The sequence below is a fragment of the Oncorhynchus clarkii genome, chromosome 24 (assembly GCF_045791955.1).
Source record: "Oncorhynchus clarkii lewisi isolate Uvic-CL-2024 chromosome 24, UVic_Ocla_1.0, whole genome shotgun sequence".
Taxonomy (NCBI): Eukaryota; Metazoa; Chordata; class Actinopteri; order Salmoniformes; family Salmonidae; genus Oncorhynchus; species Oncorhynchus clarkii.
In genome coordinates, this window is record NC_092170.1 from 26927310 (window position 1) to 26943152 (window position 15843).

Genomic DNA, 15843 nt, shown 5'->3' on the forward strand with positions numbered 1-15843 from the left:
GGTATAATTATAGTGTGATCTAAAATATGGATTATGTCTAGATTCTGAAATACACGTTTACATTCAATTATTCAACATTAAAACTATTAATATGAGTCTCTGAAAACTCCCCTTTTTGATTTTGCTTATTTTTTAGACATTATTTGGAACGATATACTCTTCAAAACGCATACAATTTCCAGAGTGGGTTCTCTGGTACTTTTAATGATATGATCCATTTTATAGATAGAAATTGATATTATAGATCATTAACCAATCACAACCATCCCTTAGGATTGCACATTCAGCAAATCACCAGAAGAGAGAGTGCCATTTAAATACATTTACTATTCACTGTGTTGGTGGTGCTCATTGATCAGAATTTCAGAATTAGCAGAGCCCACTCTGGAAATGTGATGTACTTGTAGAGTATACTGTTCCAAACAATATGTTTTAAAATGAACCAAATCAAAAATGGCTGTTTTGAGATATTCATATTAATATTTGTAATGTTTAATACATTTATGAAAATGTGTATTTCAGAATCTAGACATGATCCATATGTTAAAACACACTATAAGGAGTATAATGACACTAGACGTTGTCTGTATCGTGTATGATTCACAGGTCATAAGGTCTTACAGGAGGCACGTATAGGTTTAAAAAAGGGCCTAAAATGGCCACTTTCATCATTATTCAAACGTTAAAAGCATTGTCAAACATTTTTATGTGAGAATTGCCAGAACAATCTGGGATCCCAAAATGATTTTCCACTCCCACTGGCATGGAGTCACCCTATATGGCCCCTTGAGATGGGCAAATACAGAAAGGGTAGCTTAAGGAAGTGTTTGGGTTGTTTTTAGAGGGGAGAAAAGAAACAGGCAGGTAGAGTTTGACTGGGGTGAGAGATGACTGACCACTGACATATTCGGAGACACACAGGACATTTGCTGAGTGATAACAGTGCTACTGTAATACTGTAGTAGTAATAACAATGTTTTGCACAGGTAGCAACTTCAAGGCCCACCAGAATTCACACGTGCTCTGTACCTCAAAGAAGTGAAGAGTGCAATGTGGTAATATAGGCCAACTAATCTATTTCCAAAACTAAGGCCCTTGAACATGGCCAGGTTGAGAGCCCTGGCCCCTTGATCAGAGCCCAGAAACAGGTGAAAGCATAATCCCAAATCTTAAGAACAGTTGATCGGTTAAATCTGTGGATGTTACCCCCAGAACAGATCACTGAAGCAGAGAGTAGTGTATCAAAAGCCATTTCCCCCCACCTTTACACTCACATGTTGCACCTCAACCGTAGAAAATAAATAGGCTTCATAAACTCCTAATCAGTAAATAAAGATAACTCAGTTGAGGATTGCCAGATATAGGGGAGGTGAGTTAGATCTCACTTCTGAATATGTTTGGCCTGTGCTTCCACCTCATGGGAAACCAACATGTTGAATAACTAACTGTTACTGACATAATCACAACATAGGCCTACATATGGATTCATATCTAACTTTACTCTACTAAACAAGGTCAGTACACGTGCACACGGCATCACACATTCTTAGACTAATCCAGCAGGGAGGTAAACATATGTGTAACACTTACCAGACCACCCCAAAAGCTCCATAGCCGATAGGTCTGTCGGGCTCTATGTCCAGCTGCGGCTGTAAGTGGTGTGAGTGTTGATGGTGGTGGTGAGCTTTGACAGCCGCAGCTTGAACTTGGGCAGGTGCGGCAGCCGCTGCCGGACCGGGGGCTTGTCCAGGAGCTGGCGAGGGAAAGTATGGTTGCTGCTGGCTCGGGTTCAACATTACCGCTGCCGCTGTAGAAGCGTGCTGTTGTACAGGGTGAACAGCGGCGGCAGAGCCAGGGTGTTGCAAGTGATGCTGGCCCGGGTGGTGATGGTGGTGGAGATGGGGAGGTGGGAGATGTGGTAGTTGGTGGTGATGGTGCGGGTGATGGGCAGAAACTGCCGAGGCGCCACCGTTGTATGCAGCCATCATTTTTGCGGCATTGGCTGCCGTTGTTCCGCACAGAGCCATTCACTCAATAACAATCAAAAAGGAGGGAAATATGGGTGAAAAATTGGCCGTTTATTTTACGCGAAAATATCCCAGGTGAAGATATGCTATGGGATTGGGCAGATGGTGTTTAACTGATAATTTGGTTGTGACCCGATGCATAAAATCAAAATCAAAAACTCTTGAAACGGTTTGAATTGAATAAACATGTCAGCTATAATTCTGAGAGCAGCCTCATCATTACACGGATCTGACCTACTTATTGTAATGTAATTTATTTCCGCATGCACTGACAGCAGATAGGCTACCAAACTGTAACAATAATGAATATGTAAATGCCGTGCACCTTGTCAAAAATGTCAAATAAAAATGCGACAGAAAATAACCCGCACCCCCCACAATAAATAAATTATCCGCGGGCCTAGATCTCCCTCATGTTGGAAGTGGCGGCACCCTCTCCACTGACGAAACTCAAGTCAATTTCCCCTAATTGATATGAAAAGAGAAACCGATATGTATCACATGGGAAATAGCACAGCATTCATCTTTCAAATGTACTCAAGTTTTCCATATTGTCTGGTCCACCACCGCTGTTCCACAGCCTTTGCTGCATGCAATTTGCAGAAGTTATTCGGCTTTTAGGTCACGCTACAGTTGCTAGCTTGATAGCCACTTGTATTCGGCGTTGCAAGAACAGTATGGTATACTTCAAACGTTCCGCATATAACAACAATTCCCATATTATGGAGCAGTAGACTGCGAGAACAAATATACCCAATCAAAGCGAGAACGCGAACGAGAGGTGTTATACAATGTTGCCGTTTACGCCGTCTTGTAGAAATGGGATATGGACCGTTGTCCTCCCTCAGATGTCACATTTCCCGTTACCCCAGACTCCAGACTCCAGAAATCTAAATCACGTTGGTAAAATTAGCTATCTTTTTTTCCTGGAACGAGAAAAACAAATTATTCCGACAGCACAGTCAACTTATTTTCCCCATTGGATCCAGTGTGTTCAGTTTGTTCCGCACACTATCTCCTTACGCAGCACACACATACATCCATTAAAGGAAAATATGAATAAAAACGAAAAATATTAAAAAGTCCCTTGTATTTAGAAAACAAGCTGTCAGTTTTGACTCCCTTAAGCCGGATGGTGCTGCCCGGACCTAAGAAGAAACAAGCACAGCCAGAGTCCCCGACCAGTCAGTGATGGAAGGATGTCCAATCAAAAGAAGAGTCTGACGTTCTTTATGTTGTTCAGCCAATCAGTTGGATCCAGATAGCAACCGAGGAATAACCACAAAAGTCAAAGCCTGTGACACTAGAAACTATCGCCATTGTGGAGATCTAGACTTGTAGGTGCAGTGAAATATGAATGGAACAGTTGAACCCGAATGGAGAACACGAGCTCCAGTTGCTAATAGAGATTACGTGAGGAGCGCGACCCAATCATTATCCTCTCAACAAGGACGTCCTCTTTTACGCACAGTGATAGACATGGGATGTAACCAATAACTCCTTACGTCTCTTCATATATCGCAAGGGCTTTGAAAAGGACATTCAGTAGGCTAGCCTATATACTATCTGTGCATACGCCCCCAAAAATCTTGCATTATTTCATAGCCTACATGTTGTGATTATATACTCTTACTAACAGTATTACACGTCAAATGGACAGTCACACAAAACAAATTTGTCCATGACTCCCCCTGACAAAACATTATCAATAAATAAATACAAATCGCAGCACCCCTACCCCCAAACTACTTCCCATGGCTATAACTATAGTCTCTCTCTGTGTCTGGGGAGTAGGTTTACTATAGTCTCTCTCTCTCTCTGTCTGTGGAGTAGGTTTACTATAGTCTCTCTCTCTCTCTGTGTCTTGGGAGTAGGTTTACTATAGTCTCTCTCTCTCTCTGTGTCTGTGGAGTAGGTTTACTATAGTCTCTCTCTCTCTCTGTGTCTTGGGAGTAGGTTTACTATAGTCTCTCTCTGTGTCTGGGGAGTAGGTTTACTATAGTCTCTCTCTCTCTCTGTCTGTGGAGTAGGTTTACTATAGTCTCTCTCTCTCGCTGTGTCTTGGGAGTAGGTTTACTATAGTCTCTCTCTCTCTCTTTCTCTCTCTGTGTCTGGGGAATAGTTTTACTATAGTCTCTCTATCTTTCTGTGCCTGGGGAGTAGGTTAACTATAGTCTCTCTCTCTCTCTGTGCCTGGGGAGTAGGTTTACTATAGTCTCTCTGTCTGTCTGGTGAGTAGGGTTACTATAGTCTCTCTCTCTCTCTGTGTCTTGGGAGTAGGTTTACTATAGTCTCTCTCTCTCTTTCTCTCTCTGTGTCTGGGGAATAGTTTTACTATAGTCTCTCTATCTTACTGTGCCTGGGGAGTAGGTTAACTATAGTCTCTCTCTCTCTCTCTGTGCCTGGGAGTAGGTTTATTATAGTCTCTCTGTCTGTCTGGTGAGTAGGGTTACTATAGTCTCTCTCTCTCTCTCTCTCTCTCTCTCTCTCTCTCTCTCTCTCTCTCTCTCTCTCTCTGTGTGTCTGGGGAGTATGTTTACTATAGTCTCTCTATCTTTCTGTGCCTGGGGAGAAGGTTAACTATAGTCTCTCTCTCTCTGTGTCTGGGGAGTAGGTTTACTATAGTCTCTCTCTCTGTGTCTGGGTAGTAGGTTTACTACAGTATCTCTCTCTCTGTGTCTGGGGAGTAGGTTTACTATAGTCTCTCTCTCTGTGTATGGGGAGTAGGTTTACAATAGTCTCTCTCTCTCTGTGTGTTTGGGGAGTAGGTTTACTATAGTCTCTCTCTCTGTGTGTTTGGGGAGTAGGTTTACTATAGTCTCTCTCTCTGTGTCTGGGGAGTAGGTTGGCTATAGTCTCTCTCTATCTGTGTCTGGGGAGTAGGTTTACTATAGTCTCTCTCTCTGTGTCTAGGGTGTAGGTTTACTACGGTCTCTCTCTGTGTCTGGGGAGTAGGTTTACTATAGTCTCTCTCTTTCTGTGTCTAGGGAGTAGGTTTACTAAATTCTCTCTCTCTGTGTCTGGGGAGTAAGTTTACTATAGTCTCTCTCTGTGTCTGGGGAGTAGGTTTACTATAGTCTCTCTCTCTCTCTGTGTATGGGGAGTAGGTTTACTATAGTCTCTCTCTGTGTCTGGGGAGTAGGTTTACTATAGTCTCTCTCTCTCTCTCTCTCTCTGTGTCTGGGGAGTAGGTTTACTACAGTATCTCTCTCTCTGTGTCTGGGGAGTAGGTTTACTATAGTCTCTCTCTCTCTCTCTCTGTGGAGTAGGTTTACTATAGTCTCTCTCTCTCTCTGTGTCTTGGGAGTAGGTTTACTATAGTCTCTCTCTCTCTCTTTCTCTCTCTGTGTCTGGGGAATAGTTTTACTATAGTCTCTCTATCTTTCTGTGCCTGGGGAGTAGGTTAACTATAGTCTCTCTCTCTCTCTGTGCCTGGGGAGTAGGTTTACTATAGTCTCTCTGTCTGTCTGGTGAGTAGGGTTACTATAGTCTCTCTCTCTCTCTCTCTCTCTCTCTCTCTCTGTGTGTCTGGGGAGTATGTTTACTATAGTCTCTCTATCTTTCTGTGCCTGGGGAGAAGGTTAACTATAGTCTCTCTCTCTCTGTGTCTGGGGAGTAGGTTTACTATAGTCTCTCTCTCTGTGTCTGGGTAGTAGGTTTACTACAGTATCTCTCTCTCTGTGTCTGGGGAGTAGGTTTACTATAGTCTCTCTCTCTGTGTATGGGGAGTAGGTTTACAATAGTCTCTCTCTCTCTGTGTGTTTGGGGAGTAGGTTTACTATAGTCTCTCTCTCTGTGTGTTTGGGGAGTAGGTTTACTATAGTCTCTCTCTCTGTGTCTGGGGAGTAGGTTGGCTATAGTCTCTCTCTATCTGTGTCTGGGGAGTAGGTTTACTATAGTCTCTCTCTCTGTGTCTAGGGTGTAGGTTTACTACGGTCTCTCTCTGTGTCTGGGGAGTAGGTTTACTATAGTCTCTCTCTTTCTGTGTCTAGGGAGTAGGTTTACTAAATTCTCTCTCTCTGTGTCTGGGGAGTAAGTTTACTATAGTCTCTCTCTGTGTCTGGGGAGTAGGTTTACTAAAGTCTCTCTCTCTCTCTGTGTATGGGGAGTAGGTTTACTATAGTCTCTCTCTGTGTCTGGGGAGTAGGTTTACTATAGTCTCTCTCTCTCTCTCTCTCTGTGTCTGGGGAGTAGGTTTACTACAGTATCTCTCTCTCTGTGTCTGGGGAGTAGGTTTACTATAGTCTCTCTCTGTGTCTGGGGAGTAGGTTTACTATAGTCTCTCTCTCTCTGTCTGGGGAGTAGGTTTACTATAATCTCTCTCTCTCTGTGTGTCTGGGGAGTAAGTTTACTAAGTACTCTCTCTTTCTGTGTCTGGGGAGTAGGTTTATTAAATTCTCTCTCTTTCTGTGTCTGGGGAGTAGGTTTACTATAGTCTCTCTCTGTGTCTGGGGAGTAGGTTTACTATAGTCTCTCTCTCTCTCTCTCTCTCTCTCTCTCTCTCTCTCTCTCTCTCTCTCTCTCTCTCTCTCTCTCTGTGTCTGGGGAGTAGGTTGGCTATAGTCTCTCTCTCTCTGTGTCTGGGGAGAAGGTTTACTATGGTCTCTCTCTCTCTGTGTATGGGGAGTAGGTTTACAATAGTCTCTCTCTCTCTGTGTGTTTGGGGAGTAGGTTTACTATAGTCTCTCTCTCTGTGTGTTTGGGGAGTAGGTTTACTATAGTCTCTCTCTCTGTGTCTGGGGAGTAGGTTGGCTATAGTCTCTCTCTATCTGTGTCTGGGGAGTAGGTTTACTATAGTCTCTCTCTCTGTGTCTAGGGTGTAGGTTTACTACGGTCTCTCTCTGTGTCTGGGGAGTAGGTTTACTATAGTCTCTCTCTTTCTGTGTCTAGGGAGTAGGTTTACTAAATTCTCTCTCTCTGTGTCTGGGGAGTAAGTTTACTATAGTCTCTCTCTGTGTCTGGGGAGTAGGTTTACTATAGTCTCTCTCTCTCTCTGTGTATGGGGAGTAGGTTTACTATAGTCTCTCTCTGTGTCTGGGGAGTAGGTTTACTATAGTCTCTCTCTCTCTCTCTCTCTCTCTGTGTCTGGGGAGTAGGTTTACTACAGTATCTCTCTCTCTGTGTCTGGGGAGTAGGTTTACTATAGTCTCTCTCTCTCTCTCTCTGTGGAGTAGGTTTACTATAGTCTCTCTCTCTCTCTGTGTCTTGGGAGTAGGTTTACTATAGTCTCTCTCTCTCTCTTTCTCTCTCTGTGTCTGGGGAATAGTTTTACTATAGTCTCTCTATCTTTCTGTGCCTGGGGAGTAGGTTAACTATAGTCTCTCTCTCTCTCTGTGCCTGGGGAGTAGGTTTACTATAGTCTCTCTGTCTGTCTGGTGAGTAGGGTTACTATAGTCTCTCTCTCTCTCTGTGTCTTGGGAGTAGGTTTACTATAGTCTCTCTCTCTCTTTCTCTCTCTGTGTCTGGGGAATAGTTTTACTATAGTCTCTCTATCTTACTGTGCCTGGGGAGTAGGTTAACTATAGTCTCTCTCTCTCTCTCTGTGCCTGGGAGTAGGTTTATTATAGTCTCTCTGTCTGTCTGGTGAGTAGGGTTACTATAGTCTCTCTCTCTCTCTCTCTCTCTCTCTCTCTGTGTGTCTGGGGAGTATGTTTACTATAGTCTCTCTATCTTTCTGTGCCTGGGGAGAAGGTTAACTATAGTCTCTCTCTCTCTGTGTCTGGGGAGTAGGTTTACTATAGTCTCTCTCTCTGTGTCTGGGTAGTAGGTTTACTACAGTATCTCTCTCTCTGTGTCTGGGGAGTAGGTTTACTATAGTCTCTCTCTCTGTGTATGGGGAGTAGGTTTACAATAGTCTCTCTCTCTCTGTGTGTTTGGGGAGTAGGTTTACTATAGTCTCTCTCTCTGTGTGTTTGGGGAGTAGGTTTACTATAGTCTCTCTCTCTGTGTCTGGGGAGTAGGTTGGCTATAGTCTCTCTCTATCTGTGTCTGGGGAGTAGGTTTACTATAGTCTCTCTCTCTGTGTCTAGGGTGTAGGTTTACTACGGTCTCTCTCTGTGTCTGGGGAGTAGGTTTACTATAGTCTCTCTCTTTCTGTGTCTAGGGAGTAGGTTTACTAAATTCTCTCTCTCTGTGTCTGGGGAGTAAGTTTACTATAGTCTCTCTCTGTGTCTGGGGAGTAGGTTTACTAAAGTCTCTCTCTCTCTCTCTGTGTATGGGGAGTAGGTTTACTATAGTCTCTCTCTGTGTCTGGGGAGTAGGTTTACTATAGTCTCTCTCTCTCTCTCTCTCTGTGTCTGGGGAGTAGGTTTACTACAGTATCTCTCTCTCTGTGTCTGGGGAGTAGGTTTACTATAGTCTCTCTCTGTGTCTGGGGAGTAGGTTTACTATAGTCTCTCTCTCTCTGTCTGGGGAGTAGGTTTACTATAATCTCTCTCTCTCTGTGTGTCTGGGGAGTAAGTTTACTAAGTACTCTCTCTTTCTGTGTCTGGGGAGTAGGTTTATTAAATTCTCTCTCTTTCTGTGTCTGGGGAGTAGGTTTACTATAGTCTCTCTCTGTGTCTGGGGAGTAGGTTTACTATAGTCTCTCTCTCTCTCTCTCTCTCTCTCTCTCTCTCTCTCTCTCTCTCTCTCTCTCTCTCTCTCTCTCTGTGTCTGGGGAGTAGGTTGGCTATAGTCTCTCTCTCTCTGTGTCTGGGGAGTAGGTTTACTATAGTCTCTCTCTCTCTGTGTATGGGGAGTAGGTTTACAATAGTCTCTCTCTCTCTGTGTGTTTGGGGAGTAGGTTTACTATAGTCTCTCTCTCTGTGTGTTTGGGGAGTAGGTTTACTATAGTCTCTCTCTCTGTGTCTGGGGAGTAGGTTGGCTATAGTCTCTCTCTATCTGTGTCTGGGGAGTAGGTTTACTATAGTCTCTCTCTCTGTGTCTAGGGTGTAGGTTTACTACGGTCTCTCTCTGTGTCTGGGGAGTAGGTTTACTATAGTCTCTCTCTTTCTGTGTCTAGGGAGTAGGTTTACTAAATTCTCTCTCTCTGTGTCTGGGGAGTAAGTTTACTATAGTCTCTCTCTGTGTCTGGGGAGTAGGTTTACTATAGTCTCTCTCTCTCTCTGTGTATGGGGAGTAGGTTTACTATAGTCTCTCTCTGTGTCTGGGGAGTAGGTTTACTATAGTCTCTCTCTCTCTCTCTCTGTGGAGTAGGTTTACTATAGTCTCTCTCTCTCTCTGTGTCTTGGGAGTAGGTTTACTATAGTCTCTCTCTCTCTCTTTCTCTCTCTGTGTCTGGGGAATAGTTTTACTATAGTCTCTCTATCTTTCTGTGCCTGGGGAGTAGGTTAACTATAGTCTCTCTCTCTCTCTGTGCCTGGGGAGTAGGTTTACTATAGTCTCTCTGTCTGTCTGGTGAGTAGGGTTACTATAGTCTCTCTCTCTCTCTGTGTCTTGGGAGTAGGTTTACTATAGTCTCTCTCTCTCTTTCTCTCTCTGTGTCTGGGGAATAGTTTTACTATAGTCTCTCTATCTTACTGTGCCTGGGGAGTAGGTTAACTATAGTCTCTCTCTCTCTCTCTGTGCCTGGGAGTAGGTTTATTATAGTCTCTCTGTCTGTCTGGTGAGTAGGGTTACTATAGTCTCTCTCTCTCTCTCTCTCTCTCTCTCTCTGTGTGTCTGGGGAGTATGTTTACTATAGTCTCTCTATCTTTCTGTGCCTGGGGAGAAGGTTAACTATAGTCTCTCTCTCTCTGTGTCTGGGGAGTAGGTTTACTATAGTCTCTCTCTCTGTGTCTGGGTAGTAGGTTTACTACAGTATCTCTCTCTCTGTGTCTGGGGAGTAGGTTTACTATAGTCTCTCTCTCTGTGTATGGGGAGTAGGTTTACAATAGTCTCTCTCTCTCTGTGTGTTTGGGGAGTAGGTTTACTATAGTCTCTCTCTCTGTGTGTTTGGGGAGTAGGTTTACTATAGTCTCTCTCTCTGTGTCTGGGGAGTAGGTTGGCTATAGTCTCTCTCTATCTGTGTCTGGGGAGTAGGTTTACTATAGTCTCTCTCTCTGTGTCTAGGGTGTAGGTTTACTACGGTCTCTCTCTGTGTCTGGGGAGTAGGTTTACTATAGTCTCTCTCTTTCTGTGTCTAGGGAGTAGGTTTACTAAATTCTCTCTCTCTGTGTCTGGGGAGTAAGTTTACTATAGTCTCTCTCTGTGTCTGGGGAGTAGGTTTACTAAAGTCTCTCTCTCTCTCTGTGTATGGGGAGTAGGTTTACTATAGTCTCTCTCTGTGTCTGGGGAGTAGGTTTACTATAGTCTCTCTCTCTCTCTCTCTCTGTGTCTGGGGAGTAGGTTTACTACAGTATCTCTCTCTCTGTGTCTGGGGAGTAGGTTTACTATAGTCTCTCTCTGTGTCTGGGGAGTAGGTTTACTATAGTCTCTCTCTCTCTGTCTGGGGAGTAGGTTTACTATAATCTCTCTCTCTCTGTGTGTCTGGGGAGTAAGTTTACTAAGTACTCTCTCTTTCTGTGTCTGGGGAGTAGGTTTATTAAATTCTCTCTCTTTCTGTGTCTGGGGAGTAGGTTTACTATAGTCTCTCTCTCTCTGTGTCTGGGGAGTAGGTTCTCTCTCTCTGTGTCTGGGGAGTAGGTTTACTATAGTCTCTCTCTCTCTCTCTCTCTCTCTCTCTCTCTCTCTCTCTCTCTCTCTCTCTCTCTCTCTCTCACTCTCTCTCTCTCTCTCTGTGTCTGGGGAGTAGGTTGGCTATAGTCTCTCTCTCTCTGTGTCTGGGGAGAAGGTTTACTATGGTCTCTCTCTCTCTGTGTCTGGGGAGTAGGTTTACTATAGTCTCTCTCTCTCTCTCTCTGTGTGTGTCTGGGGAGTAGGTTTACTATAGTCTCTCTCTCTCTGTGTCTGGGGAGTAGGTGTACTGTAGTCTCTCTCTGTGTCTGGGGAGTAGGTTTACTATAGTCTCTCTCTGTGTCTGGGGAGTAGGTTTACTGTAGTCTCTCTCTGTGTCTGGGGAGTAGGTGTACTGTAGTCTCTCTCTGTGTCTGGGGAGTAGGTTTACTATAGTCTCTCTCTCTCTCTCTCTCTCTCTCTCTCTCTCTCTCTCTCTCTCTCTCTCTCTCTCTCTCTGTGTCTGGGGAGTAGATTTACTTTAGGCTCTCTCTCTGTGTCTGTTGAGTAGGTTTACTATATAGTCTCTCTCTCTCTCTCTCTCTCTCTCTCTCTCTCTCTCTCTCTCTCTCTCTCTCTCTCTCTCTCTCTCTCTCTCTCTCTCTCTCTGTGTCTGGGGAGTAGGTTTACTATAGTCTCTCTCTCTCTCTGTATGAGGAGTAGGTTTACAATAGTCTCTCTCTCGCTGTGTTTGGGGAGCAGGTTTACTATAGTCTCTCTCTGTGTCTGGGGAGTAGGTTTACTATAGTCTCTCTCCTTCTGTGTCTAGGGAGTAGGTTTACTAAATTCTCTCTCTGTGTGTCTGGGGAGTAGGTTTACTATAGTCTCTCTCTCTCTCTGTGTGTCTGGGGAGTAGGTTTACTATAGTCTCTCTCTCTCTCTGTGTATGGGGAGTAGGTTGGCTATAGTCTCTCTCTCTCTCTGTCTGGGGAGTAGGTTTACTATAATCTCTCTCTCTCTGTGTGTCTGGGGAGTAAGTTTACTAAGTACTCTCTCTTTCTGTGTCTGGGGAGTAGGTTTATTAAATTCTCTCTCTTTCTGTGTCTGGGGAGTAGGTTTACTATAGTCTCTCTCTGTGTCTGGGGAGTAGGTTTACTATAGTCTCTCTCTCTCTCTCTCTCTCTCTCTCTCTCTCTCTCTCTCACTCTCTCTCTCTCTCTCTGTGTCTGGGGAGTAGGTTGGCTATAGTCTCTCTCTCTCTGTGTCTGGGGAGAAGGTTTACTATGGTCTCTCTCTCTCTGTGTCTGGGGAGTAGGTTTACTATAGTCTCTCTCTCTCTCTCTCTGTGTGTGTCTGGGGAGTAGGTTTACTATAGTCTCTCTCTCTCTGTGTCTGGGGAGTAGGTGTACTGTAGTCTCTCTCTGTGTCTGGGGAGTAGGTTTACTATAGTCTCTCTCTGTGTCTGGGGAGTAGGTTTACTGTAGTCTCTCTCTGTGTCTGGGGAGTAGGTGTACTGTAGTCTCTCTCTGTGTCTGGGGAGTAGGTTTACTATAGTCTCTCTCTCTCTCTCTCTCTCTCTCTCTCTCTCTCTCTCTCTCTGTGTCTGGGGAGTAGATTTACTTTAGGCTCTCTCTCTGTGTCTGTTGAGTAGGTTTACTATATAGTCTCTCTCTCTCTCTCTCTCTCTCTATCTCTCTCTCTCTCTCTCTCTCTCTCTCTCTCTCTCTCTCTCTGTGTCTGGGGAGTAGGTTTACTATAGTCTCTCTCTCTCTCTGTATGAGGAGTAGGTTTACAATAGTCTCTCTCTCGCTGTGTTTGGGGAGTAGGTTTACTATAGTCTCTCTCTGTGTCTGGGGAGTAGGTTTACTATAGTCTCTCTCCTTCTGTGTCTAGGGAGTAGGTTTACTAAATTCTCTCTCTCTGTGTCTGGGGAGTAGGTTTACTATAGTCTCTCTCTCTCTCTGTGTGTTTGGGGAGTAGGTTTACTATAGTCTCTCTCTCTCTCTGTGTATGGGGAGTAGGTTTACAATAGTCTCTCTCTCTGTGTGTCTGGGGAGTAGGTTTACTATAGTCTCTCTCTCTGTGTCTGGAGAGTAGGTTTACTATAGTCTCTCTGTCTGTGTCTGGGGAGTAGGTTTACTATAGTCTCTCTCTCTCTCTGTGTCTGGGTAGTAGGTTTACTATAGTCTCTCTCTCTCTGTGTCTGTGGAGTAGGTTTACTATAGTCTCTCTCTCTCTGTGTCTGGCGAGTAGGTTTACTATAGTCTCTCTCTGTGTCTGGGGTGTAGGCTTACTGTAGGCTCCCTCTCAAGACTGGATAATCCCTATGTCAGAAAAATACCCTACAAGGATGTTCCACCCAGATTATTCATTTTCAAAATTTTATTGACACTGGGAAAATAATCTAAAAACCGAGAAGATAGCAACCCAGAGAGTTAGCAACTCAAATTTTAGGTTTGTTTATGTGGCTAGAGTGTCAATAGGCCTATTGCAAATAAAGCACAGTTGTTCAGTATCTTTCACCTCAATACAGGGCCTCTATGTCTGGCTGGGCCCAATTAATATATAGAATTCTTTGATTTTCTAAACCTGAACTCACATGAGAAAAGTATAACATAATTATTGAAAATCAGTCTCCAGCTATATTTTTACTGTGGGGATGTCCTCTGTCCTCTACAGCAGAGCTGAATGACCCAGCTATGAGGACTCTAATGGGGAGCAACCACCCAATTAGTTTTCAACATTGACAGACAGTGCTGCAGGAGGCACAGGAGCGGAGGGGTTGGGGTTCACAGCACAGGAATGCTGGGGGGAATGTGCCTGGGAGAGTTTGTAATTGGAGCAGAAAACAGATGGTCAGCAGCACACACATCATGATAAAAATGAAATATTGGAGAGGATGGCAAAAGGAGACACAAATATGCCTCATTGTTGACCACTCCAATAAATCAATAAATCAACTTTCAGTTATATTAGTGCTGTCTTTCGGCATTAGGTAATGCTGCTCTCATTTAGACTTACCACACACAGTTCTGCCAAAAATGTTACAATTGTGAAAATTGATATACTATACTTTCTAAAAAAAGGAACTGTATAGATGCCGTATCTTAATTTGATCACTCAGTTGTTGCTAAGAATTTCTGTGCCAAAATTCAAATGAGCCTCTTGATTTACATAAATTCTCTCACTCGCTCAAATGCGAAAGCCCCAGACAGACTAAATGTCCCACTACTGTAGGTCCTATTACTGCGACATTCAAATGTACAAAAATGTATCTGAAATGCCGCAATACCCATCAACAACCATCGTTTTCTATACAGTTGAAGTCGTAAGTTTACATACACTTAGGTTGGAGTCATTAAAACTCGTTTTTCAACCACTCCACAAATTTCTTGTTAACAAACTATAGTTTTGGCAAGTCGGTTAGAACATCTACTTTTGTGCATGACACAAGTCATTTTTCCAACAATTGTTTACAGACAGATCATTTCAATGTATCACAATTCCAGTGGGTCAGAAGTTTACATACACTAAGTTGACTGTTCCTTTAAACAGCTTGGAAAATTCCAGAAAATTATGTAATGGCTTTAGAAGCTTCTGACAGGCTAATTGACATAATTTGAGTCAATTGGAGGTGTAACTGTGGATGTATTTCAAGGCCTACCTTCAAACTCAGTGACTCTTCGCTTGAAATCATGGGGAAATCATAAGAAATCAGCCAAGACCTCAGAATTCTTATTTTTAGACCTCCACAAGTCTGGTTCATCCTTGGGAGCAATTTCCTAAAGCATGAAGGTACCTCGTTCATCTGTACAAACAATAATACAAAAGTATAAACACCATGGGACCATGCAGCTGTCATACCACTCAGAAAGGAGACGCGTTCTGTCTCCTAGAGATTAACGTACCGTGGTGCGAAAAGTGCAAATCAATCCCAGAACAACAGCAAAGGACTTTGTGAAGATGCTGGAGGAAACAGGTACAAAAGTATCTATATCCACAGTATAATGAGTCCTATTTCGACATAACCTGAAAGGCCACTCAGCAAGGAAGAAGCCACTGCTCTAAAACCGCCATAAAAAAGCCAGACTACAGTTTGCAACTGCACATGGGGACAAAGATCGCACTTTTTGGAGAAATGTCTTCTGGTCTGATGAAACAAAAATATAACTGTATGGCCATAATGACCATCGTTATGTTTGGAGGAAAAAGGGGGGCACTTGCAAGCCGAAGAACACCATCCCAACCATGAAGCACGGGGGTGGCAGCATCATGTTGTGGGTGTGCTTTGCTGCAGGAGGGACTGGCCACTTCAGATGGCATCATGAGGACGGAAAATTACGTGTATATATTGAAGCAACATCTCAAGACATCAGTCAGGAAGTTAAAGCTTGGTTGCAAATGGGTCTTCTAAATGGACAATGACCCTAAGCATACTTCCAAAGTTGTGGCAAAATGGCTTAAGGACAACAAAATCAAGGTATTGGAGTGGCCAACACAAAGCCCTGACCTCAATCCTACAGAAGATTTGTGGGCAGAACTGAAAAAGCGTGTGCGAGCAAGGAGGCCTACAAACCTGACTCAGTTACAACAGCTCTGTCAGGAGGAATGGGCCAAAATGCACCTAACTTATTGTGGGAAGCTTGTGGAAGGCTACCCGAAACGGTTTACACAAGTTAAACAATTTAAAGGCAATGCTACCAAATACTAATTAAGTGTATGTAAACTTCTGACCCGCTGGGAATGTGACGAAATAAATAAAAGCTGAAATAAACAATTCTCTCTACTATTATTCTGACATTTCAGATTCTTAAAATAAAGTGGTGATCCTAACTGACATAAAACGGAATTTTTACTAGGATTAAATGTCAGGAATGGTGAAAAACTGTGTTTAAATGTAAACTTCCGACTTCAACTGTAGCTTAATAACACAGAAAAGATATTGGTCTCCACTATGACATACAAGTGTATCCGAAGGCTGGAGAATATCGCCTCCCCAAGGCTGAGCTGGAGGCAGCGAAAGCGGAGAGGCGGCGGTATGAGGAGGCAGCGCGGCTGGAAGCCCGAGAGGCAGCCCTAAACATTTTTGGGGGGGGGCACACGGGGAGTGTGGCGAAGGCAGGTAGGAGACCTGCGCCAACTTCCCGTGCTTACCGGAGAGAGAGAGGGACCGGGCAGGCACCATGTTATGCCGTGAGGCGCACGGTGTCCCCGGTGCGTG

The 15843-nt window shown here is 43.8% G+C and overlaps 2 protein-coding genes across 2 annotated transcripts in view; one reads left to right on the plus strand and one right to left on the minus strand.

Moving 5' to 3' along the window:
• Positions 1-3217, minus strand: part of LOC139383123 (serine/threonine-protein kinase NLK) — an 86131-nt gene extending 82914 nt beyond the window's left edge. Inside the window, exon 1 of the mRNA XM_071127446.1 lies at positions 1591-3217. Coding sequence (XP_070983547.1) covers positions 1591-2027 — 437 coding nt within the window. The 5' untranslated portion in view covers positions 2028-3217. The remainder of the gene's footprint in view (positions 1-1590) is intronic.
• LOC139383122 (FMR1-interacting protein NUFIP2-like) overlaps positions 1-15843 on the plus strand; it is a 38526-nt gene that overhangs the window by 4099 nt on the left and 18584 nt on the right. The gene's annotated exons all lie outside the window — the stretch shown is intronic.